The 25,391-nt window shown below is 40.7% G+C and overlaps 1 protein-coding gene across 1 annotated transcript; it reads left to right on the top strand.

The window, feature by feature from the left end:
• The first annotated feature begins 530 nt into the window (after positions 1-530).
• Positions 531-24,500, top strand: C4H6orf118 (chromosome 4 C6orf118 homolog). The gene is made up of 10 exons (XM_050786234.1): positions 531-599; positions 2,548-3,233; positions 4,253-4,375; positions 5,501-5,560; positions 6,886-7,010; positions 11,453-11,511; positions 14,863-15,044; positions 22,435-22,488; positions 22,592-22,647; positions 24,053-24,500. The coding sequence occupies exons 1-10, from the start codon at positions 575-577 to the stop codon at positions 24,159-24,161; spliced, it is 1,479 nt and encodes a 492-aa protein (XP_050642191.1). The 5' UTR covers positions 531-574; the 3' UTR covers positions 24,162-24,500.
• Positions 24,501-25,391: the final 891 nt, after the last annotated feature.

Here is a 25,391-nt window from a genome sequence, read left to right as displayed (position 1 = left end):
GTTTTAGCTTTTCCCTCCCTTGACACATGGGATAGCCTGAGGAGAGAGGATGGACTTTGCAGTCACACAGATGTGCACTTACACATCTGTAAATTCCATTCTCTGCTAACTCACTTTGGGCAAATGACCCCACAGGACCTCAATTCCCCACTAGCAAATACATAGATAATAATAAAAAGCGACTAAATGATCACTAAGTGACTGGCACCTGCTCTGTGCTGGTTGTCCAGGTACAGTTGGGTGGGTTACGCACTGTCCAATCTGCACATTTCTATAGCAGATGCCTGAAGACCAGTTATCTTTTGCCCCCTGGGCTTTGGAGAGGAATTAGGGAATGCGAGAATACTTTGATATTTTTCAGATCACGAAAAGTGTTTCACTTTAAAAAGTAAGCAAGCAAACACCAGTACTCCCTGTTCCAGAAAGTCGCAGGCACAGAAGAGGGGAGGGGTTGGAGGGAGGTTCCGCAGCAGAGGCTGTGCCTGGTTGCTCAGCAGTGAGGGAAGCTAGGGAGGGCTTAGAATGTTTGTGGTTTCCACGGCGACAGCCCAGCTCAGGCAGCTGAAGGGAAGTCATGGCGGAGGAGCTAGAGACTGAATGTAAGTGGCCTGGAGCAGCTCTTGCTGGCTTGTGAGATTTGCTTGATGTTCAACTGTGGAGGGATGAGCTTCTGAAGCGATTTTGGTGCCTCAGCCTCCGAGTAGCTGCGATTACAGGCACCGCCACCATGCCTAATTTTTGTATTTTTAGTAGAGACAAGGTTTCGCCAGGTTGGCCAGGCTGGTCTCGAACTCCTGATTTCAAGTGATCCACCCGCCTCGGCCTCCCAAAGTGCTGGGATTACAGGTGTGAGTCACCACACCCAGCCTGATTTGTAATAATTTTGACATTAAAGACCTATTGTCCTATTCCGGGGTCGGTGGCGGGCGGGGGGAAGGATACATTCCCAAAGAAACAAACAAATAGAAAATCTCTGTTTAAAAATGTTTAATACTACATTTTGGCAATATGTATTAATCCAAATGTAGTCTAAAGACCTATCACTACATGTTCCTATTCAATACACATTCAAAAGTTGGTTTGGTTTTACTGACAGCAAATTTGTTTTCAGATCATTTGTAAAAGAGTCATATTTTCCAGTAAATTCTTAAAACTTTCATTTATTGTTTGTTTTCTCTCTTAGGCAGAGATGGCAGGATACACACACACACATAATGTTTTCAGATAGGAAAATAAAATATTTATTGCCACGATGGGGATTCATGGCATATCTTACAAGAACATGGTGGACAGAAGTGGAAACTTCTGTCTGGAGGAGGTCTTATTACAATCAAAAGAAAAAGCATTTGAAGTGGGAAAATGATTGTGTCGATTGACTTGCTGGTGGCTTCAAATCCTTCTTGGAAGTAAAATAAACAAAGGATAACACAACAGCAACGAAGTTGCCTCCTTCTTCCATCTTCCATAGAGCTGGTACAAGGTGCCTTTTAGAGCTTTAAGTGTTCATGCCTTTGATGAACTGCAATGATCGCTGTCTTGGAGAATTTGTTCTGTTAATCATTTAAGTGGTTGCTCTGAAGGACTAAGCTGATCAACAGGGGTGATTCTCTAGCAGCCCTCTGCTGAAAGTATTGGCTCCAGCATTCAGCCGCCTCGATGGACTCGGGGAAGGATGGTTTGCTTCGCAATGGACGGAGGAAATTTCTCTGAGGAGGGTATGGATGGGCCTGCTGCCCTTTGGCCATCACAGTACACAGCATCCCAGAAAGAAATTCTTCTTCTTAGGTTAGAAAATAGCAAATAAAGGGGGCAAATCTGGGCTCCTCCTGTTCTATCTGTAGTGTTCAGTAATATGTTGCCTACACTCTAGACCTGCAGCCAAAATGGGTAGAATTTACGGAGTATCTCTTCTAGGCCATGCACCTCTTTGCCAAAAGTGATTCCATTTGCATGTCAATCAACCATTTTGTTTGAGATGATGATTCTGATGTTGCAGAGGAGGCAACTGCGGGTCAACAGCCCCAGGGGTTGGCTCTGTGGGGATGGTGCAGGAAGGGGTGAGCGAGCCACTGGTCACTGAGGGGTTTAGTCAGGGACTCCAGAGACGTTTTAGCATTAACTGAGGGTTTTAGCCCAAACCCTGTCTGTGCTCCCCTGCATGTGAAATACATTAAAGAGGACATCTTTAAGCATCGTCATTAAGAATTATAATTAAGATTGTACACTTTTCTTTCAGAGCCTTTGCTAATATTGTGAGAAATACCCTGCCAAATTAAGATATTCTATCTTTTTCTTGTTGGCTTTGAGGGCCCGGAGCTCTGGGGCTGGCTTGTACAGCCTGGGGATCTGCCGGCCTCTCATCTGCACCAACATACTAGATCGGGCCTTTGACTTTTTGACTTTTAAGGGCCGGGTCATGTACTCTGTTCGTCTGTTTCTCTGTAGACCCTCTTTTGGGCAGGGGCTACGCCTCTCAGCCGGTGCACCAGCTGACTTACTGTGGAACTAAGAGCGATCCCTAAGAGTCTCCTTTTCTTTTCTGACCAGTGTACCTGAAGTGGCAGCACTGCCAGACGCCAGGCGTGAAGACTCTGTGGAATCTGAAGAAACTTCTGAATCGGCTTCAGAAAGAGCACCGGGAGGACGTCTACCTCTACGTCTCTGGACACCTGAACCCCAACAAGCTCTACCGGCCTCCTGAGACAGTCTTACAGCACTGGCCCAATGCCCACCGGCCCAAGGGGGAGCGTTCCTCTGAGGTGGGAGAGCTGCCCACAGGGAAGGTGCTGAGGATGAAGGAGGCCCTGGCCCACTTCACCATCCATACGGCGCTGGTCCCCAGTGAGGCCCAGGACACCCCGCTGTTCAGGTACCTGAACCCCCAGGCCTCTCTTTCCCACACTTTAGAGGAGGATCTCTTTCCAGTGGAGGTTCTCCGAGAGGGGAAGGAAGAAAAGAAAGGAGGCCCTCCTGGACGGAGCCCTCCTGGATGGCGCAGGAGGGAAGAACTCCAGCTGCCCGACGTGAAGGTGCTGCGGTACCAAGAAGCCGGGCCCAGAGGCGCCAGGGACCGGCACCACTATGTCAGCTCCTACCTGGCGGGGGCCACCAACGCAGACAGGTACAGGATGTTCCTGCGTTTCCAGAAAGAAGTGCTCGCCAAGCAAGATCTCCTGAAGAATGACTTCACTGGGAGCAAGGTGGCCGTGGGCCACGAAAAAAAGCTACAGCAGGTGAGGAGGGCGGCCCTGCGGTGCTCTCAGGGCAGTGCTCTGGGGGCAAAGCTCTCGGGGCAGCGTTCTCAGTGCAGACCTTGCGGTGCAGCGCTCTTGACGCAGTGTTCTCCGTGCGGTGCTCTCGGGTCAGTGCACTTGGTGCAGTGCTCTGGGTGCGGTGCTCTCCACGCAGTGCTCTCGGGTCAGTGCTCTTGGTGCAGCGCTCTGGGTGCAGTGCTCTGGGTCAGAGACAGCCACGACTGTGAATTGAGGTTCGTCCTCTGAGGCCTCCTTGATACGTCCAGGCAGAATGCAGTACTGTACCAGGTGCGGAGAGCACTAGCAATTTCAGTGGGGACAGTTTGGGTGAAATGAAGGAGGGCGCCTTCCGGGAACTGGTCAGCTGGGGGAGGCCCATCACAGACGCATTGGAGGCCATGTGGCTGCAGCAGTAAATCAGATGTTTGTAGGTCAGCAGAGGGTCTGAGAGAGGAGGGCTTGCCTGCCTGACGGTGGAAGAACGGTGAGGGCAGAGAGAGAGCTGATGGGCACTGTCATGCCCTGAGGTATGCCCAGGCAGCACGTGTGTACAGAAAGTGCCGGTGTGAGGGGAAGATCTACGGTGGGCTGCCGACTCAGAGGAGAACAGCTGACTGGAGACATCATCTCCAAATGGGGACCATGCACGAAAGAGAAGAAAATAGCAGGCGCCCAGGAAGCAGCCAGGCCTTGTGGTTGGAAGAGAGAAAGGGTCCTGGGGGACTGTGGAGGCAGAGAGTGAATCCTTGAGTACGGGGAGCAAGGGAGTCAATAAATAAGAAAATATTTTTTAAAAAATCCAGAATCTTGGGTGACCAGGGAGACAAAGAAGCCCAGCAAATGGTGGGAGGGATCAGGACCCCCGGGACCAGCCCCCTGTGCCCCCCCGCCCACTCGCCAGGGTGATGACAGCTGTGTCCTCCCTGACTCCTGAGAAATTCGGTTCTGGAAGAAAAATGGAGCCACGCTGAAATGGGCTGACTCTGTTTTTCCTCCAGGAGCTCCAGAAAATTTGCACCTGCAGCCATCAACAGTTCCACAGACTGCACGTCTTTGGAAAAGTCTTTGAAGATATTTGTAACAGTTCTTTGATATTTGGTGATCTCTTGAAAAAAGTTAAGGTAAGAAACATCCATCTTCAGCATAACAGTTGAGAAGCTTGCATGAGGTTCTGTGTCCATGAATGATCTCAAGCCTCACTGAAATTCTGCCAGGTATCACAGGCCCCTTTCTACAGACAGGGACCATCACTCACAGAGACTGGAGATAATCTGCCTGCAGGGAGGTAAATTATAAAGGGGCCATGTGGAATCAACACCCAGTCAGCTCATTCCTTAAGCCCATGTTTTCCCACTAAAGCTTCCTAATTATACATAACCTTTTATAAATTGTACATAACTTAATTATTATAATTCAAATAAATGAATAATTAATTTAACATTACATGTGTAATTTTACATGAATCCTTATGGAATTATAGATTTGTTGTAATTTCATGATGAAAGTGATTTTTGGGTGCTGTGACTTATGCCTGTAATGCCAGCACTTTGAGAGGCTGATGCAGGCAGATCACTTGAGGTCAGGAGTTCAAGACTAGCCTGGCCAACATGGTGAAACCCCATCTCTACTAAAAACACAAAAATTAGCTGGGCATGGTGGCACGTGCCTGTAATCCCAGCTTCTCAGAGGCTGAGGTAGGAGAATCGCTTGAACTCGGAGGCAGAGGTTGCAAAAAAAAATGAGACAATGTCCTTCATATGGAACCCAAGTTGAGATTATGTTGCTTAAAGACCATGCAATTCTTTAATTTCCCTAATGACAAGGACTGCCTAACAATGGAGACCTGATGGCCTGTTTTCCAGCGATGCCTCATCACTGGGAAGCTCATCCTGGCAGGCCAGTAGGACCTGAATCCACAGAGCTTCTGCATGGCAGGAGACAATTTGTTGTATTTGTGTCAAGGTGTTTTGTGACATTCTGAAGTGATCAATATTTGATATTTTATCCCATGGCATTTTATGATATTCTGAGGTAATCAATACTTAATGCTCAAATATGCTTCAAAGATGGTGTGATTTTATCCATGTGAGCACGTATACCATTTAATGCATTGTAGGAACATTTTATGTTTTTCTGAAATGATCTAAATGAACATTCTTGACTTCCATGTTATTTATACACATGAAACACCTGTACTGTGACCTCCTCATGCATGGCCAGTGGACTTTGTGTTTGTTTCTGTACAGGATGAATATGAACTCTACATGGCGACGCTCCTGGAGTCCCAGCCCACAACACAGTACGAGGTGATGATCGATCGCGAAGAGTCTGAATAGAGCCTGCTTATTCCTAGCTTCGTATTTCACGAGCAGTGGAAACATTTCTGAATCCAAGAAGCCCCATGTGTGCCCCATAATTTAGAATAGTGATATTTTTTATTATAGATAAGCTTTATACTGCCTTAATAACATTATTGATAAAGAAATTTCCTTTAGATTGGCATAGCATTATTTATACTCCCAAACAAGCAACATAACTATGTATAAATTGGGAATATAAACGGTTCTCTGCCAGTAGTTTCCAAAAACCATTGTCGAGTCATTATCCTGGTGAAACCCCTGAGAATGTGTTGTGATGGCTAGTGTGCTGTAAGCTGGCTCAAACCCCATGATCTCTTTGTTTAACAGGGGACGGTGTGCCAGGTGTTCCCTCTAAGGTTGGGTTAAACCCGTGGTTAGTCAAATAAGAAAATATACTGCCGGAATAACTCAATCACTTATAAAACCTAAGAACATCTAACACTGTAGCTAAGATAACTTTGGTATTTTGAATTCAATACACTTTAAAGATTAATTTTATTTCATAAATTAGGAGAGATAGTTGCTTCTTTTGTAGATGAGCAAACAATGACAGCATTACAAGGAGGTCAGTTCTAGTTTGCTTCTTCATTTAAAGTAAGATGTGAGTACCATTTTCTTTGTGCTGAGCCTTTTCATAACGCGGAAGCAGCCTTTGTCTTTACAAGGATGAGCAAAGGCTCCAGTGGGGAATCTACCTTGTTCCTTACGTTTTGAGATTGAGTCAAAAAGTGGCGTACGTCCCTATCTCGGTCAAACGTGAGCATGAAGAAATTCCCAGGCCAGCAGGGCCCTGGATGCCTCTTTCTGTGTCTGTAACCCCGACAGCACTTCCCCTAAGAGGCAGAGATCTCTGTTGCTCCTCATTTGAGCACAGCACTGCTTTACCTCTGCGGATGGCAAGCGCATTCACATGACTTCTCATTCACGTAGAAGAAACGATTGCGGTGCCACTGACAATGTGCCTCCAGGGCTTTGTCCAGCATGTCCTCCCCCCCACACAGGCTAACAGGGAAATTCCCTACCATCTTTCCATTTCTTAGAAAAATAAACTCTGAACATACTGAAAAAGGCATTTTAACGGAAACTTCACTGATTGGCCATTCCTCCCCCAACAGTCCTCCCTCCCTTAAATCCTCCCAATTTACCTGTTTTCACTAGAATGTATATGTTAACCCAGGGCACCTTGAAAACGCATTAATGACAAATAAAAAAGGGAGTCCTCCCGCCCTCCCTGTGTGCTTGTTTCACCTCATGTGCCTGGTCCTGCCTAGGCTCTTCTGGCTCAACTCAAGGCGCTGGGGCAGAAGCCAGTGAAGACGGCAGACGTGGATCTCGCCAAGGAAGAGCTGAGGATGCTTGTGAGAGCCACAAAAGCAGCCCTGGAGCAGAACGATAGGTGAGGCATGAGTGACTGACCTGATCTATGTTTAGATTCTCCTGTAACAAGATCTGAAACCGATGTGACAAGCCTACAGTTACATTGATTTCTGCTTTGCTGAAAACATGCTACTTTTGCTAATATCATGCCTGTCATCTGGCCACTCCTACAGGCCATCACCTATGTGACTAAGACATTCTGCTAAGTATGGTGTGTCCATCGGGGGAGTTTGGGCAGGTTTCTGAAAGAATCTCCTGTCTTTTTTGGTGGTCCCCTGAAGACTGACTGATAGGCAAGAGGGCTGCAGATCTAAGACACCTTATATGGATGGCCTTATTGTTTTTTAACTTACAAAACTCTTCTAATATAACCTCTCTGTGTCATTTTCCAGAGTCAAATCACAGTTGGATAGGGCATACTGTTTGTATGATTTGAAAAAGATTAAAGGAAACCCGCAACATCCAAAATATCTTCAAGAGCACAAAACAAGAAACAAAACCAAAAAACAAAATTTGCCTTCTAATGTAACTAGAAGACAGAGAACCGTTGTATTTGTTGCTCCAATTTTTTTCTTTTTTTTAATGGAGCCTTGCTCTGTCGCCCAGGCTGGTGTGCAGTGGGGTGATTTCAGTTCATTGCAACTTCCATCTCCGGGGTTCAAGCCTTCCAAGTAGCTGGGATTAAAGGTGTGTACCACCACACCTGGCTAATTTTTGTATTTTTAGTTGAGACAGGGTTTCACCACGTTGGCCAGTCTGGTCTTGAACTCCTGACCTCAAGTAATCTACCTATCTTGGCCTCCCAAAGTGCTGGGATTACAGGCATGAGCTATCACACCTGGCCTCCAATTTGGTCTTGAGGTCTCTCTCACAAGGGTGGCTATGAACTCTAGCCCTCCCCTGATGGAGCTTCGGAGGCTGGTGGAGGATGTTCTCAGGGTACTCTTCATGGGATGTGTCTTCGTCCTAGCCTTCAGGCTTAATGCCCAAGTGTCTGACCTGTGACCAGATATTCCTCTCACAAGAAACTCAACTACACTGGCAGAAGCCCTCGTGGCCGTTGTCTGGTGTGTATCCAGGTTATTCCTATCAAGATAACCAGTCTTTAGGAGAGCCCTGGCTAGTAAAAGGTGATGTTCAAGTGTGTCCATCAGGTGAGGCACAGAGAAGGCCACAGAACAAAGCACATTAAATAACAGATTTGTTACTTACAGATTCCAGAGAAAAGAGGGCAGCATGCTTCTCAGGGGTGGTAGGAAGTGGGGAGCTGCCTGAAACACACTCGCTCCATCAGCAGGTAGGGGAGCAAGAGAGAGAGTGAGGACCGATGGACCAAGGCTTTTGTTCGGGTCTGGAGTGTGACCCTAGCAGGTTTTCCCCGGGGAATTCTGATCAGTGGGTTTAGGGCAAGAAGGTATGAGGTCTGTGGGGTCACACACACTATGATGGAGAGTGGTTTCTGGGTCACTGCAGCATATTCTCATGGCCCATGCAGGGCGTGGGGGTCAGTGGGTTGAGGAAAGTAGGTTGTATTTAGCTGTCTCATAGTGGGTGATCACTGGGAGGTGGTTGTTTAAGGCAGATATCTGGACTGACCATTTTGAGGCACTGGGAGGAGGAGAAGCACAAAAAACTGTGTCAAGCAATGGTGACTGAGCCCTGCTTCTGGAGTGAGAAAATCAAACTTCTGTTCAAAGTGAACGCCAAGGCCAAAAAGAAAAAAAAAAAAAAAAAACTGATTTCATTGCAAATGCATCCAAAGTTTAAAAATGACTGAAAATAGAAAAGAAAACATTCAGTGGCAGTGAACCAGTTTCCATGTTCCTGCTGCAAAGCTTTGTTTGTGAGAGCAAGTGAGGTTTTGGGAAAAGCTCATGGAAGAGAGAACAGTGGAGCTAGAAGGAGGTCTAAAATTGTTCTAAAACCACTTCCAGGGACAGAATCCATGTAAGTGAGAAAGCCACACAGCTGGACTGCTGGGCTGATGGCAGCACTGACTATGATGGCAGGGGTGTGGTGGGGTGGGGTGGGGTTACTTGGAAGAGGGTAGAAGTGAGAATACAACTTTGAAATGGTAATAATACATGTGAGAAGGGAGTTAAAGGAAAGGGAGCAGCATCCTTTAGAAATGTCCAATGAAGGCAAAAGGGAGCAAGAGAGGAAAATGTAAAAACCCATAAAAAGAGGAAAATCAAGGTGCACACAACCCTTCCACATACTGTCCTTTTTCCCTCTAAACAAGCAAGGTATCCAGGACTATCAAAGGAAATCAAAACAAAAGAAAACAAAAAAAAAGTGAAATCAATAATAAAATAGCATAATTTGCTACTCTGATGGAAAAGTATCCATCTGAATTAGCAATCTCACATACTACTCCAAATCACTAGCCCAGCCTGCAAAAATGCAGAGGTGTAAACAATCTTTGTCTATACAAACTACTACGAGAAAAGAACAGAAAATGAGAATCCAAATGATTTACCTGATGAAAGTCCTTGCCTTACCAAGGAATAATAATAATAAAGTTGAACAAGAAGAAAACTGTAGCACAGCACTCCAAGCTAAATTAGATGTTCCCAAAAGAGCATTTCAGCATATGAAAACAATCTTGAGTCATAAATTGAAAAACTAAGGAGAGAAATCAACAACAATAAAGAAGAAATAAAACAAGATAAAAACTGAGGGAAAAATAGTTCAAAAAGTCAGAATTATATCACAGGTCAAGACTAAATTCTGAAATACCCAAGGAAGAGTAGTTTTGAATGAAAATATAATAAGGGGCATTGGGAAAAAGTGGAAAAATATTTAAAAGAATGTAAATGAGATACAGAAATAAAAAGAGTCAGAAAAAGTAGATGAAATAGACATAAGCAAAGACCGTCCAATTCACGTATAATTAAAGTCCCTGAAGAAGAAAAAGAAAGCAATAGAACACAAACCTAAGTGATAGTTAAAACTATAATATGTAAAAATTTTCTGGAAATGAAACTTTCTTACTATACATAGTGAAAAGACTTTCATCATTATTATTAATCCATGGAATCCCCAGTTTCTTATTTTTTTTTTCTTTGCGACAGGGTCTTGCTCTGTTGCCCAGGCTGAAGTGTAGTGGCATGATCATGGTTCACCGCAGCTCCAACCTCTCAGGCTCAAAGGATCCTCCCACTTCAGCCTCCCAAGTAGCTGGGACCATAGGCACCACACCTGACTAATTTTTGTATTTTTTTTTTTTAAGTAGAGATGGAGTTTCACCATGTTGCCCAAGCTGGTCTCCAATTCCTAGGCTCAAGTGATCCACCTGCTTTGGCCCTTCAAAGTACTGGGATTACAGGCATGAGTCACCATGCCTGGCTCCGGTTTCTTAAAATTGAGGGTCATAAGAACCACCCTATTTCTCTCTTAATCTGTGATGAAATGAACTAATATGTGTAAAAATCTTAAACTCTTAGGCCCTTAGTAGACATTTGACATTAAATTATTTGCATGTTGATGTTTTAAATCAAATCACAGTGTTGTCCTCAATATATGTAATACCTGCTAGACTCCTTTTGTTTTCTCTTTGAATCTATAAAACATAAGATAGTTGATGTAGGTTACTCTCAACCAAACAGAAGAAACAAAGAGGTTTTTCCCCTTTTCTTTTTTTTTTTTTTGAGATGGAGTCTTGCTCTGTCACCCAGGCTGGAGTGCAGTGGCCCGATCTCGGCGCACTGCAACCTTCACCTCCCAGATTCACACCATTCTCCTCCCGGATTCACACCATTCTCCTGCCTCAGCCTCCCAAGTAGCTGGGACTGCAGGCCCTCACTACCACACCCAGCTAATTTTTTGTACTTTTAGTGGAGACAGGATTTCACCATGTTAACCAGGATGGTCTCAATCTCCCGACCTCGTGATCTGCCTGCCTTGGCTTCCCAAACTGCTGGGATTACAGGCATGGGCCACCATGCCCAGCCTCTTGTCTTGTATTTTATTTTTAATTCAAACATAGTGAAATTTGTAAATTGTATCTTTTGCACAGAATAAAAATACACAGGAAATATGCAGTGTATTTCAGCATCAGGAAGGTCTTTCCATAGCCCTTGACATGTTGTTTGACTTTGAGTATAAAATGCTACTTTTTTTTTTTGTTTTTTAGTTTTTTAAATTTTATTTTGCGTTCTTCCTTCTTAGCAATTCCATTAACAAAAAGTATCAATAAACTCTATAGGAAATCATTTATTTTAAATTAACTAACTCTTTAAAGGCTTATGCAATCTTGGTAAGAAATTATTATTTTGTTTGTTTAACTTGACTGATTTAGGCTGTCATTTAATAAATATCTTCAGAGTGTCTGTTGTGTTAGAAAGTAAGCAGGTCTATTTTAATTTCTCAACTATAAGAGACTTGTGGTGTAACATAGACAAAAGAAAAAAGATATAATGAGGATCTAATATTTCCCTATTGTTTATCCACACATCATAGACTCAGAAGTGAACTGGAGATGGAGCTGGCATTGCTGCAGTCTGCGAAGGAACGATCAGGCAGGTATCTGTGTGATGTCCTCTTGATGGGTGCTTTGCTGTGACCTTCATTATTTCAGCTGCTGCAGCCTTGGCTGCCTGTCTGTCAACACGGGAGATGCTGATGCTCCTTCTGAGTTTTGCTGTGAGAATTCAATGTGTTCACCCACATCACCCAAGATCATAGGGCCTGGCACATGGTGGTCACTGCCTGTTTGTTCTTCATCTTTTTATTATTACTTGTGAGGAAGAATATGCGTTTCATGGGAAATTAATTACATTTTATGAATATTTTATGAAATAGATATTAACATTTTATGAAATAGATAATAACATTATTTTGAATGTATACAATTAAGAACGCAATTAAATGATAAAAATAAGTTTAAGTATCTTGCTCATTAACCTTGACTGTTTTCCAACTGTTAAATGAAATGCCATTTTCCCCTGAGTTTGTTAAACACTCACTCATACTCTGTTTTTAGATATTCTTTCTCATCGTCTGGTAGGATATGCTCACAGGCCTATCCTGTTTTAAGTTCTTAGTAGAGCTTGGCCTCAAAGATCCTTGTCAGAGTGCTTTTACCACCTTTTCCCCCCTTCTGCCTGTTTCCTGTTTTCTACCTATGAGTAGCATGGGTGCTGTTAATCCTGCTGGATGTCTTTGCACAGGTTTCTTGTCACCTAATTTACATCCCCTTGTCCTGCCTCTTCTCTGTCCCAGGTTGACTCTGCTTCTCCTTCCGTCCCTTCTCAGTGCTCAGAGGTCACCTGCTTCGCTCCTTCTTCCACCATGTTGTCTGTTCTTTGTAGGGTTCCTCTCACAGATGTGAAATAAGACCCAGGCTTGGTGTTTTCTGTTTCCTTGCTTTCTCTTAAAACAGGCCCACGATTTAAAAACAAAACAAAAAAACACAAAGGCAGACACTTAAGGGCTTTACTGCTAGCCACTAATAAAAAAAGACAAAGATTAATAAAAATAAAATGCAGTGCCTAACTTTCTAGAACTCTAGTAATCTTTCTTTATGTGTGATCCTAGCCCACTGTTCCCATCACTCTTTCACTGCGATGAAACAAACCTGGTGCCCCTGGTTCTTCCTGCTTCATTCTTTTCCCAAAGCGTTTTATCGCAGGAGCCTGTTCCTCCAATCGCACACATTTGCTGTGGAATGTCCCCATTTTCATACCTCAGTCTTTCCCTATAGTTATGTCTTGAGGGTAGAAAAGAGGTGAGGACAGAGGTCAGTCCCTTGACTTGACACTCCTTTTTGCCTCTTTGAACTCAGCTGATGGTTTTGGGCTGAAACCTTCAGCTTAGGTTAAGGTGGAGAACACATACTTTATTTTGTATTTTCTTTCAGTTTGTGTAGAAGCTTAACTATGACCATTTCTAGCCCCTCAGCTAGCTCATCATGTGTCTACTTAATTCCCCCACATTTCACAATTTAATGTCAAAGTTTCTCCTTCTTCCATATTTGGCAAAGTAGAATGATGGCAGTGACTTCCTTCTTGTTTACTATCTACAAGGAAGGATTATTAATATTTCTAACTGTTTTGTTCCCATTGAAAAGTAGTAATTGTTTTTTTCTCAAAAAATGAAGTCTCACCACTCTAATTAGTATATAACTGTGCTGATTGATGACAAATTGGCCTTAGCAGTGGATCACTTGATGTCTCCATTTCCTTTCTGTACTCCTTAAATGTTGATATTCTTTGGAGTCCAGCATCTCTTTGGAAGAGGTTTTTTATTTTTTTAATTCCAAATCTATTTTACCTGCTAAAAACCCATCTTTTTTTGCTTGAGATCTGTATATCCAAGTGCCTATTAGACGTGGCCTCTTGAGTGTCCCATAGGTATTTCAACATGTCCGAGATTAAACTCATCATCTCCTTCTCTAAATGGGCATCTCCCTGGCTATTTCAATCGATGGTATCACCAAACGCATGGAGATGAAAGTCATAAAACATGTGCCAGGCAACTTTCAGTCTCCTACCCCTCAACCTCTTCCAACACAGCTTGAAATAAGTGGCCAAGTTGGGATTGAAACCAAGTTCTTTCTTTCCTCCATGCTTCATCGAACTCATTGTTGTCTTTCTAGCTACAACTGAGCTAAAACCTAGGGCTTATTTTTGACATTGCCTTCTTCTCTACATTGCCAGATCTAGTCAATTACTAAGGTCTATTTTCTTTTTCTATTTCCTAAATAGTTTATTTTTTTTTTTTATTTTTTTCACTTCTCTTCATGTTGGGAGTGCTATTCTGACATGCTTCGGCTGTGTCCCCACCCAAATCTCATCTTGAATTGTGGCTCCCATAATTCCTATGTGTTATGGGAGGGACCTGGTGGGAGATAATTGAATCATGGGGACAGTTTCCCCCATACTGTTCTCATGCTAGTGAATAAGTTTCACGAGATCTGATGATTTTATTAGGGGTTTCCCCTTTTGCATCTTCCGCATTCTGTCTTCGGCTGCTGCCATCCATGTAAGACGGAACTTCCTCCTCCTTGCCTTCTGCTGTGATTGTGAGGCTTCCCCAGCCACGTGGAACTGTAAGTCCAATTAAACCTCTTTTGTTTGTACATTGCCCAGTCTCCCGTATGTCTTTATCTGTGGCGTGAAACAGACTAATACATATCCTGACCCGATCAACCTGTGTGAATGATTGCCATAGCTTCCCAACAGGTCTCTCTGAGTCTAGTCTTGTGCTGTCTGATCCACTTTCAGGACACAATTTCACTGGAGACAGTGATCATTATCTGATTGTGTCTCTCCCCATATTAAAAGCTCTCAACAGCTTTGACTGATTTCTTAACATAGGTCACAAGTCTTCTCAGAACTGCCCCCCGTTTCCCTCCTAGCATCGTCCCTCAATGTCTAAATTCTGTCTTCTGCTCTCTCCCAAAACCCTTCTGTTTGTCTAACTTCTCTTTATCCTTTGTGTTTCAACCTAATCACACTTCTCTGGCAAAGTCATCCTTGAGCCTTCCTCATGCTGTGTCTGATGTTCTTGCCTTTGTCTTACCGTAATTGCACCTTCTACTCTGCCACCGTCACTCTCTTGTTGTTTCTTGTTGGTCTGCACTGCTTAATCACACACTCTGGAAAAGGCTAATTCACCATTGAACCTTTCTACTTAACCCAGTGTCTGCACAAAAATGTGTTCAACAAATATGTACTGATTAGAGGAATGAATTAAAGGAGGAATACCCTCATTCTTGGGTCAGATTATTTTTATTGACATGCTTCGAGTTTGAATTATATTTTATAGTTATATATACTATAGCATACATAATATTGTTAATAATACATAATGCTATTAATAATGAGATATTAAACACAGTAATATTTTGTTTTTAAAAATATTTCCAGAATCATCTGAGAAACATATAATTGATGAGAACCAACTTACTCTTATTGAGAAGGTTGAAAAGAAGAGGTGTGAAATACTCAGTAAGTGGGATGAGATTCAAGCTCTGGAAAAAGAAATTAAAACAACTTTGGTTCACACTGGAATTTCAGATATCACTGAGAATAGGATTAAAAGCATAGAGGTATGCAACTTATTTATTTAAATATTTACATTATTCTTTTGCCTAAAGACCTCGGCAAACACTTGAAGTAATGTGATTTGGTCATAGGGTAATAAAATCATAAAATTTGGTCCAAATATACTTTTTATTTCAAAATGTTTATAGCAAATAATCATAATAATTAAGAGATCTATCTAAAATAAGAAAAAAGGAAAGCGATAAAAATTCTATTGATTTCTGTTAATAGCCAAAACCTAATTTTTTGAGTAACATGGACATATAGAGTGGAATAATAGCCATTGAAGACTCCAGAATGTGGGAGTGTGGAAGGGGGATGAGGGATGAAATACTACCTACTGGGTACACTGTACTCTATTTGGGTGGTGGTACACTAAAGCCCACCATTACATATATATATCCATGTAATACAACTGCACTCATACCCCTAAATCCATAAAAGTTAAAAAATTTAAAAACATAATTTTAAGTTGTGCAGAATATAACTCAATGTAACCTCCAGTTATAGAGTATGTAAGAAATACATGATTTTTTAAATTGTGGTTCTATAGGTAAGCATATTTTTCCAGCACTACTTTTATTCTTTTTAGCAGAATTATAGATCATATAGAAAGGTGTTGGTGGTCCAACCTTTTTTTATGAAAAAATTATCTCTTTCTGTTTTACAATGATATGTTAAGATGTTCTTTTTTCTTTTTTTCTTTCTTTCTTTTTTTTTTTGGGGAGGGGAGACATGGCTGTGTGCCAACAAAACTTTATTTACAGAAACAGGTGCAGACTGGATTAGTTTGTTGACCCCTGTTTTAGAAGAAATTATTTAAATATAGAGGAAATGCTATGGTTCACTGTTACAAGAATGAAATATTAATGGATGAAATAATTGTAATTGTACTGATTCTAGCCTTATTTTAACAGGTGAAGTTTTTACATTTATTTATTTTTTATTTTTTTCTATTTTAAGTAACAGGGTACATGTGCATATGTACAGATTTGTTACACAGGTAAATGTATGCCATGGTGATTTGCTGCACCTATCATCCCATCACCTAGGGATTAAGCCCAACATGCATTAGCTATTTTTCCTGATGTTTTACCTCCCTTCACCCCCCTGACAGCCCCCAGTATGTGTTGTTCCCCTCCCTGTGTCCATGTGTTCTCATTGTTCAGTTCCCACTTATAAGTGAGAACATGTGGTGTTTGGTTTTCTGTTCCTGCATTAGTTAACTGAGGATAATGGCTTCCAGTTCCATCCATGTCCCTGCAAAGGACATGCTCTCATTCCTTTTTATGGCTGCATAGCATTCCATGGTGTATATGTACCACATTTTAAAAATCTAGTTTATCATTGGTGGGCATTTGGGTTCATTCCATGTCTTTGCTATTGTGAATCGTTCTGCAATGAACATATATGTGCATGCATCTTTATAATAGAATGATTTATATTCCTTTGGCTATATACAAAAGGGATTTGGGTTTGCTGGGTCAAATGGTATTTTGAGTTCTAAATCTTTGAGGAATTGCCACACTGTCTTCCACAATCGTTGAATTAATTTACGTTCCAACCAACAGTGTAAAAGCATTCCTGTTTCTCCACAACTTTGCCAGCATCTGTTGTTTCTTGACTTTTTAATAATTGCCATTCTGACTGGGGTGAGATGGTATCTCATTGTGGTTTTGATTTGCATTTCTCTGATGATCAGTGATGTTGAGCTTTTTTTATATGCTTGTTGGCCACATGTATGTCTTCTTTTGAGAAGTGTCTGTTCGTGTCCTTTGCCCACTTTTTAATGGGGTTGTTTGTTTTTTCTTGTAAATTTAAGTTCCTTCTAGATTGTGAATATTAGACATTTGCCAGATAAATAGATGGCAAAATTTTTCTCCCATTCTGTAGGTTGTCTGTTTGCTCTGATGATAGTTTCTTTTGCTGTGCAGAACTCTTTAGTTTAATTAGATCCCATCATCAATTTTTGCTTTTGTTGCAATTGCTTTTGATGTTTTCATCATGAAATCTTTGCCCATGCCTATATCCTGAATTGTATTGCTTAGATTTTCTTCTAGGGTTTTATAGTTTTGGGTTTTACATTTAAGTGTTTAACCTATCTTGAGTTATTTTTTGTATAGGTGTAAGGGAGGGGTCCAGTTTCAATTTTCTGCATATGGCTAGCCAGTTCTCCCAGCACCATTTATTAAATAGGGAATCCTTTCCCCATTGCTTGTTTTTGTCAGGTTTGTCAAAGATCAGATGGTTGTAGGTGTGCAGTCTTATTTCTGAGTTCTCTATTCTGTTCCATTGGTCTATATGTCTGTTTTTTGTACCAGTACCATGCTGTTTAGGTCACTGTAGCCTTGTAGTATAGTTTGAAGTCAGGCAGCAGGATGCCTCCAGCTTTCCTCTTTTTGCTTAGTGTTGTGTTGGCTATAGGGGATCTTTTTTGTTTCCATATGAAATTTAAAATAGTTTTTTTCTAATAATGTGAAGAATGTCAATGATAGTTTAATGGGAATAGCATTGAATGTATAAACTACTTTGGGAAGTATTGCCATTTTCATGATACTCATTCTTCCTATCCATGAACATGGAGTGTTTTTCCATTTGTTTGTGTCCTTTCTGATTTCCTTGAGTAGTGGTTTGTAGTTCTCCTTAAAGAGGGACTTCACTTCTCTTGTTGGCTATATTCCTAGATATTTTGTTCTCTTTATGGCAATTGTGAATGGGAGTTCATACAAAATTGGGCTCTCTGCTTGTCTGTTGTTGGTTTACAGGAATGCTTGCAATTTTTGCATATTGATTTTGTATCCTGAGACTTTGCTGAAGTTGCTTATCAGCATAAGAAGCATTGGGGTTGAGATGATGGGATTTTCTAGATAGAGAATTTTGTCATCTGCAGAGACAATTCGACTTCCTCTCTTCCTATTTCAATGCCCTTTATTTCTTTGTCTTGCCTGATTGCCCTGGCTAGAACTCCCAATAGCATGTTGAATAGGAGTGGTGAGCGAGGGCATTCTTATCTTGTGTATGCCGGTTTTAAAGGGGAATGCTTCCAGCTTTTGCCCAGTCAGTATGATATTGGATGTGGGTTTGTCATAAATGGCTCTTACTATTTTGAGATGTGTTCATCAATACCTAGTTTTTTGAGAGTTTTAAACATGCAGAGATGTTGAATCTTATAGGAGGCCTTTTCTGTGTCTATTCAGATAATCATGTGGTTTTTGTCTTTAATTCTATTTATGTGATAAATTTTACTGATTTGTGTATGTTGAACCAGCCTTGCATCCTGGGGGTGAAGCCAACTTGATGGTGATGAATAAGCTTTTAGATGTGCTGCTGGATTCGGTTTGCCAGTATTTTATCAAGGATTTTTGCATTGATGTTCATCAGGGATATTGGCTGAAGTTTTCCATTTTTGTTGTATCTTTTCCAGTTTTGGTATCAGGATGATGCGGGCCTCATAAAATGAGTTAAGGAGGAGTCCCTCCTTTTCAATTATTTGGAAGTGTTTCAGAAGAAATTGTGCCAGTTCCTCTTTGTACCTCTGGTAGAATTCAGCTGTAAATCCATTTGGTCCTGGGCTTTTTTTTTTTTAAATTTGTGAACTATTTATTACTGCTTCAATTTCAGAACTCATTATTGGTCTATTCAGGTATTCAACTTCTTCCTGGTTCAGTCTTGGGAGGGTGCATGTGTCCAGAGATTTATCCATTTAATCTAGATTTTCTAGTTTATTTGCATACAGGTGTTTTAGTATTCTCTGATGGTTGTATTTCTGTGGGGGTCAGTGGTGATATTCCCTTTATCATTTTTTATTTTGTCTATTTGATTCTTCTCTCTTTTCTTCTGTGTTAATCTAGCTAGTGGTCTATTTATTTTATTAAGTTTTTCAAAACACTATCTCCTAGATTCACTGATTTTTTGAAGGGTTTTTCCTGTCTCTATTTCCTTCGGTTCTGCCCTGATCTTGGTTATTTGTTTTCTGCTTGCTTTGGGGTTTGTTTGCACTTGGTTCTCTAGTTCTTTTAGTTGTGATGTTATGTATTGATTTGAGATCTTTCTAGCTTTCTGATGTGGGCAATTAGTGCTATAAATTTCCCTCTTAACACTGCTTTAGCTGCATCCCAGAGATTCTGGTATGTTGTCTGTTCTTATTAGTTTCAAAGAGCTTCTTGATTTCTGCCTTAATTTTTTTATTTATACAGAAGTCATTCAGGAGCAGGTTGATCAATTTCCATGTAGTTGTGTGGTTTTGAGTGAGTTTCTTAATCTTGAGTTCTAATTTGATTGCATGTGGTCTGGGGGACTGTTTGTTATGACTTCAGTTCTTTTGCATTTGCTGAGGAGTGTTTTACTTCCAAGTATGTGATTGATTTTAGAGTAAGTGCCATGTGATTAAGTATTGACCCTCAATTTCTTCTGGCTTGTAAGGTTTCCACTGAGAGGCATGCTGTTAGTCTGATGGGTTTCCTTTTGTAGGTGACCTGGCGCTTTTCTCTGGCTATCCTTAACATTTTTTTCCTTCATTTCAACCTTGGAGAATCTGATGATTATGTATATTGGGGTTAATCTTCTCATGGAGTATTTGACTGCAGTTCTCTGGATTTCCTATATTTGAATGTTGGCCTGTCTTGCTAGGTTGGGGAAGTTCTCCTGGATGAAATACTGAAATATGTTTTCAAACTTGGTTTTATTCTCCCCCTCTCTTTCAAGTACCCCACTCAGTGGTAGTTTCAGCAATTTTACATAATCCCATAGTTCTCAGAGGTTTTTTAAAATTCCTTTCATTCTTTTTTCTTTAATCTTGTCTGCCTGTCTTTTTTCAGCAAGATATTCTTCAAGCTCTGAGATTATTTCCTCCACTTGGTCTATTTGGCTATTGATACTAGTGGTTGCATTGTGAAGTTCTTGAGTTGTGTTTTTCGACTCCATCAGGTCATTTATGTTTCTCTCCAAACTGGTTATTCTGGATAACAGCTCCTATAATGTTTTATCATGGTTCTTAGTTTCTTTGCATTGGATTAAAACATACTCCTTTAGCTCAGTGAATGTTGTTATTACCCACCATCTGAAGTCTACTTCTGTCAGTTTATCCATCTCAGCCTCAGCCTAGTTCTATGCCCTTGCTGGAGAGGTGTTGAGATCATTTGGAGGAGAAGAGGCACTCTGGTTTTTGAGTTTTCAGCGATTTTGCATTAATTCTTTCTCATCTTCATGTACTTATCTATCTTTGATCGTTGAGGCTGCTGACCTTTGGATGGGGTTTTGGTGAGGTCTCATTTGTTGATGTTGTTATTGTTGCTTTCTGTTTGTTTGCTTTTTTCACAGGCCCCTCTTCCACAGGGTTGCTGCAGTTTGCTGGGGGTCCACTTCAGCCTCTATTCACTTTGGTCCCTCTAGCACCTGGAGGTGTCAGAAATGGAGGCTGCAGAACAGCAAAGATTGCTGCCGACTCCTTCCTCTGGGAGCTTTGTCCCAGAGAGGCTCCAACCTGATTACAACAGACACGCTTTTGTATAAGGTGTCTAGCAACCCCTGTTGGGAGGACTCACCCAGTCAGGAGTGCTTAACGAAGCACTCTGGCTGCTCCTTGGTGGAGCAGGTGCACTGCGCTTGGGGGAATCCCCCTTATCCAGACTGACTAGACTCTTCAGAGCCAGCAGACATTCTGTCCATAACCCCTGCTTGGGACCCAAGACCCTGATGATGTGGGCTCACGAAGGGATCTTCTGATCTGCAAGTTGCACAGACCTGTGGAAAAAGCATGGTTCCCCGGGCAGGGTAACACCATCACTCACCGCCTCCCTTGTCTGGGAGTGGAAGGTCCCCTTGCGGCTCCCAGGTGGGCCACCTCTTCACCCTGCTTTTTCTTGCTCTCTGTGGGTCGTGCCAACCACCTAGTCAGTCCCAATGAGAGAACCTGGATACTTCAGCTAAAGGGGTAGGATTCACTTGCCATTTTCATTCCTCTCTGTGGGAGCTGCTGACAGCAGCTGCTTCTAGTCAGCATCTTGGCCCCTCCCTGCAGATTTTCTTCTGTGTTTTTTGTTTAGGGTTTGCTCCCCTTTATTTCTTTCAGAAAGCAAATGTTCTCAGAGCAAGCATCAATTTATAATTGCATTTTTAAACAGTAATGGGTTCTAAATTTAAATATTGAAGCATGATATGTCAGAATCATGTAGACTATTCTTTCATAATTAAAACCTCTTTAGATAAATCAAATATAAGAAATAGAAAACTCCCTATGAAGATTCCATATCACGAATTTATATTACTTTAATTACTTCTTATTTATATTTGGCTGCTTAATTCAAATACTGGAAAATACAATAGAGTTGCTATTGTTATTCTGTCATGTAATTGGTATCTGGTTCTAGATTTGAAATAGACCATTTCCAACCAGGCAAAAAAAAAAAAAAAAAAAAAAGAGCTGAATATATTGAGGATTTACAATGTATCAGACACTTTTATGAACATTAAAAAATATAGTTTCATTTAATTTGCAGCAACCCTAACAGGTGGCTGCTATTATTAATCCTCTTTTTGAAGTACAGAAATGAGGCACAAATATGCTAAGTAACTTGATTGAGGTCACAGTTAGCAAGAAGTAGACTTAGCATTAAAACTCAGCCTTCGTTCTTAATGATACCCCATTCAGCCTAGCTGTTACACTTGCTAATTCTTTTCAACATATCTAATACCTGAAAGAGCAAGTCTTTATACCCTCTGCCCATCATTATTTTGTTCACAATTATCCTGAATATTCTCATTAACACTATTGTCTAATTTTTGAAGTTCTGATAATAATACTTTTGGTATTTTGATTGTGCTTACAATGAATTTATAAATGCATTTGGATATTTGTGTTGACAGTGACAGCTTTACAATACGAATACTCTTATTTGGGATTATTTTATACTTATTTAATTTATTTTTATAACAGTGCAAGATAATTATGTTATGTTTGTTCTTATGAGTTTATGGGAGGTATTACTATTATAACTGATAATTTAAAAAATTCTTCTTACAGTTTATAATCAGTTATTGCTGATATGTGTGTGATTTATTGATATTTATATTTTTATATTTTTCCAGCCCCCTTAACAAATTCTATCATTAGTTCTGAAAAGTGAAGAGCTCTTCACTTCTGGAATTTCTCTAAAATTTTCTGATATTTTGAAACACCAATTTCCTCCTCTCCTAGTTTGTTACCCTGAGGACCAAGATCTTTCCTTCTCATTAATTGTCCTTCATTTTATGCTTTGTTTCTTAATCTGTTTTTAAGTAGTGTGCTATTGAGTACTCTTGAAATTATATCATTCACATAATCTTGTTAAATAGAGAAAAATAGTTAACAAATATTTTTAACCAAGTATATTGCTTTTAAAACAACCTGTCTTCCAGCATGAAGCCATACAATTGGAAACAGAAAATATGATTTTAAAGAAGAAAATAAAAGTAAGTTTTTTTGTGTGAATCAATGTTTATCATAAAAATATTTCCTTTAGTGCCTGCTTGTCCTGTGTAATAAGCATGACCAACTGATTGTAATTCTTTGTAGGTTACTGAAAACCATGTGAAGCAGATCATAGGAAAGATCAGTGAAGAGGGGCAGGAGTAAGTATTGACATCATGATAAAACAGCTAGAGCAGTATCATGCTGTTCTCACGATCAGTTATTCAAAACTAGATTAGACTAGACAGACCTTTGAAGGGTTTACACTCATGAATGCTTACATTAAATACACATGTTACATCCTTTTCTGTGCTTTGGAATCCTCAGTCTAAGATTTAGACCTCAATCTGTATACTTTATTTAGTCATATATAAATGAATGTATTGGATAAAGCTGGAGGTGAGGGCGAATTCACCTGGGCAGGAATCAGGAACGTGGGAAGGCATGGCTTTATTTTCTCCAATCATATGGCTTTTAGTGATGTTAAATCTTTGAAAACCCCTATGCGAATATTGCTCTGAAAATTCTAGTTTAAAAAGTAAGTGGCTGATTTATATCATTTGTTTATAACTAAATGTATAATATTGATATAAATTTACTATTATTTACATTATAAGCTTATACTTCACACAGTTACTTTTCTTTGAGTTGGTACTAGTTTGAATCTCAGAATTTGGTATTATTAAGAGCAATGGAAAACCATATGATGATTTAAATAGGGAAATTATGTCATCGAGCCCAAGCTACCTACACCTAAAAGTCTTTTTCCACGGAAGTGGAAAAAGACTTTTAGGTGTAGGTAGCTTGGGCTCGATGACATAATTAAGGAACTGGGGCTCCTCACCTTTCTTCCCCGCTTTCCTTTGAGTGTGGCTGCCACCTCTTCAGAGTCTCAATATGGCTGTCTTCAGGCATTAATTGGGTCTGCTTTCCATGGATTAAGAAAGGGAAAGGTGAATGACAGATGGCAAAGAGCTTCTCATTTTGAGGCTTTCCATTTTATTCAGGAAGGACAGTTCTTTACAGATGCTTTCACCCACATCTCATTGGCCAGCACCATGGGCCAAGGCCAGTCTCTGCTGTAAGAGAGGCCAGAACATAGGGCAGCCCACTCTCCAGCTTATGGGGCAGAAAAAGCCATGGAAGAAAGGGTTTGGATAGAGTGCTAAGTGAGCCATACAGATGGATCTAGGTTTTGTGGTTCCTTATATCATGTTGGGTGTTCTTAAAAAGAGGGAATAGAGTTACAAATACAAAACCAGGGAAGCACGTCCCATGGCCTTGCAATGAGAGTGAATGGACTAAAGCGTATCATTATGTTCATGGTACACCTACTTCCCATGCCACACTATATGCAACAGGGGAAAACATCTATTTAGAGAATCTGTTACATTCAAGGCCAAAACTCCCTCAAAATATCTGTTTTAAAAAAGTAAATTATTACAAAGTCTCATCTTGTCTATTTTTGTGTAAGTGTGTCTAGAATAGATGCTTACTTTGAAATTTTCTTTCATGCTTAATGTATTTTCGCCTAACCTATGGTATTCATTTCTTATGTATTTTAAGGGGCCTTTGGAAATTTATTAAGGAATTTGTAAAATCAGAGGACACAGAAGATAACGCTCAAGCAACTGAACAAATGGCCAATGAAAATTCTTTACTTCCATGTATGTAGCATGGATATTTGCAGATGTATATACATTCATAAAGATACATTTCGTTTCATCAGCTTTAATCTCTGATAAAATTAATGTGGTATAGGTATCTTACTCAGGATACTGAAATACACACATGCATACACATGATTAGTTTCCACTGTTGCATACATATTTACAGCAATACTGGTTCTTAATGTATGTTTTACTTTCATTTAATAATGTTCTACTGTGGAAAATACTTTTGATTATTTGCTAAGAATGAGGAATTCAGCACTGCTTGAATACAGCTCAAATTTGTTTATTTGCCAACTCAAGTTTATATGTATGCATTTAATAAAATTTGATAGTGATTTAATTAATATCCCTTTAATTAAATAATCTTTACTGATTGGAAATGATACAGTGCTCCAGAAACGTTATACTAGCATTGTGTTTTGTACTGCATCTATCTTGGCTGATGGTGATCCTGATGACAACGTTGTGACTTGGGATTTTTATTTATTCCCACTTTGCCTATGAACTAGTCTAAAAATCTAGAGTAAACACAAGCTTGAATTCTTTGGACAATCCTATATGGGGTGATTTTTTGTTTCTTTGAGACAGTCTTTGTCGCCCAGGCTGGAGTGCAGCGGCACGTTCTCGACTCATCGCAACCTCTACTTCCTTGGTTCAAACAGTTCTCCTGCCTCACTCAGCCTCCTGAGTAGCTGGGATCACAGGTGTGTGCCACCACACCTGGATAATTTTTGTATGTTTAGTAGAGACAGGGTTTCACCATGTTGGCCAGGCTGGTCTTGAACTTCTGACCTCAAGTGACCCTCCCACCTTAGCCTCCCAAAGTGCTGGGTTTATAGGGGTGAGCCACCACGCCCTGCCTATAGGGTGATTTTGAAGATCAAATGTAAGTGGTAAAGTACACATATGAGGGATTTGATTCTAATTTGGAATAGTAGAACTTGAGGTGAGAGAGATGAGAAAGAGAAAGAGAGAGAAATTGGCTTTCTACAGATCAGGAAGTCACTGTCAGGGAGGTGTGCTCCTCAGATTCTTTTTAAGATCCATTAGTTCTTTCTCCCCTCACTCTGCTTTTAGAAGTAAAATTGTGGCAGCTACTGAAAATGTTTCCCATATATGGAAATCAACTGGACTTTATTAGCATACATCGAGTTCTCTGTGTTCCAGTTGCTTTCTTTTGGTTATTCGTGTCCACTGGGTACCGTCTCTCTCGTTACACAGGGGAGAGAACT

Source organism: Macaca thibetana, chromosome 4 (assembly GCF_024542745.1).
Source record: "Macaca thibetana thibetana isolate TM-01 chromosome 4, ASM2454274v1, whole genome shotgun sequence".
In the NCBI taxonomy this organism is placed as follows: Eukaryota; Metazoa; Chordata; class Mammalia; order Primates; family Cercopithecidae; genus Macaca; species Macaca thibetana.
This window is presented reverse-complemented; position numbering and strand designations above follow the sequence as displayed.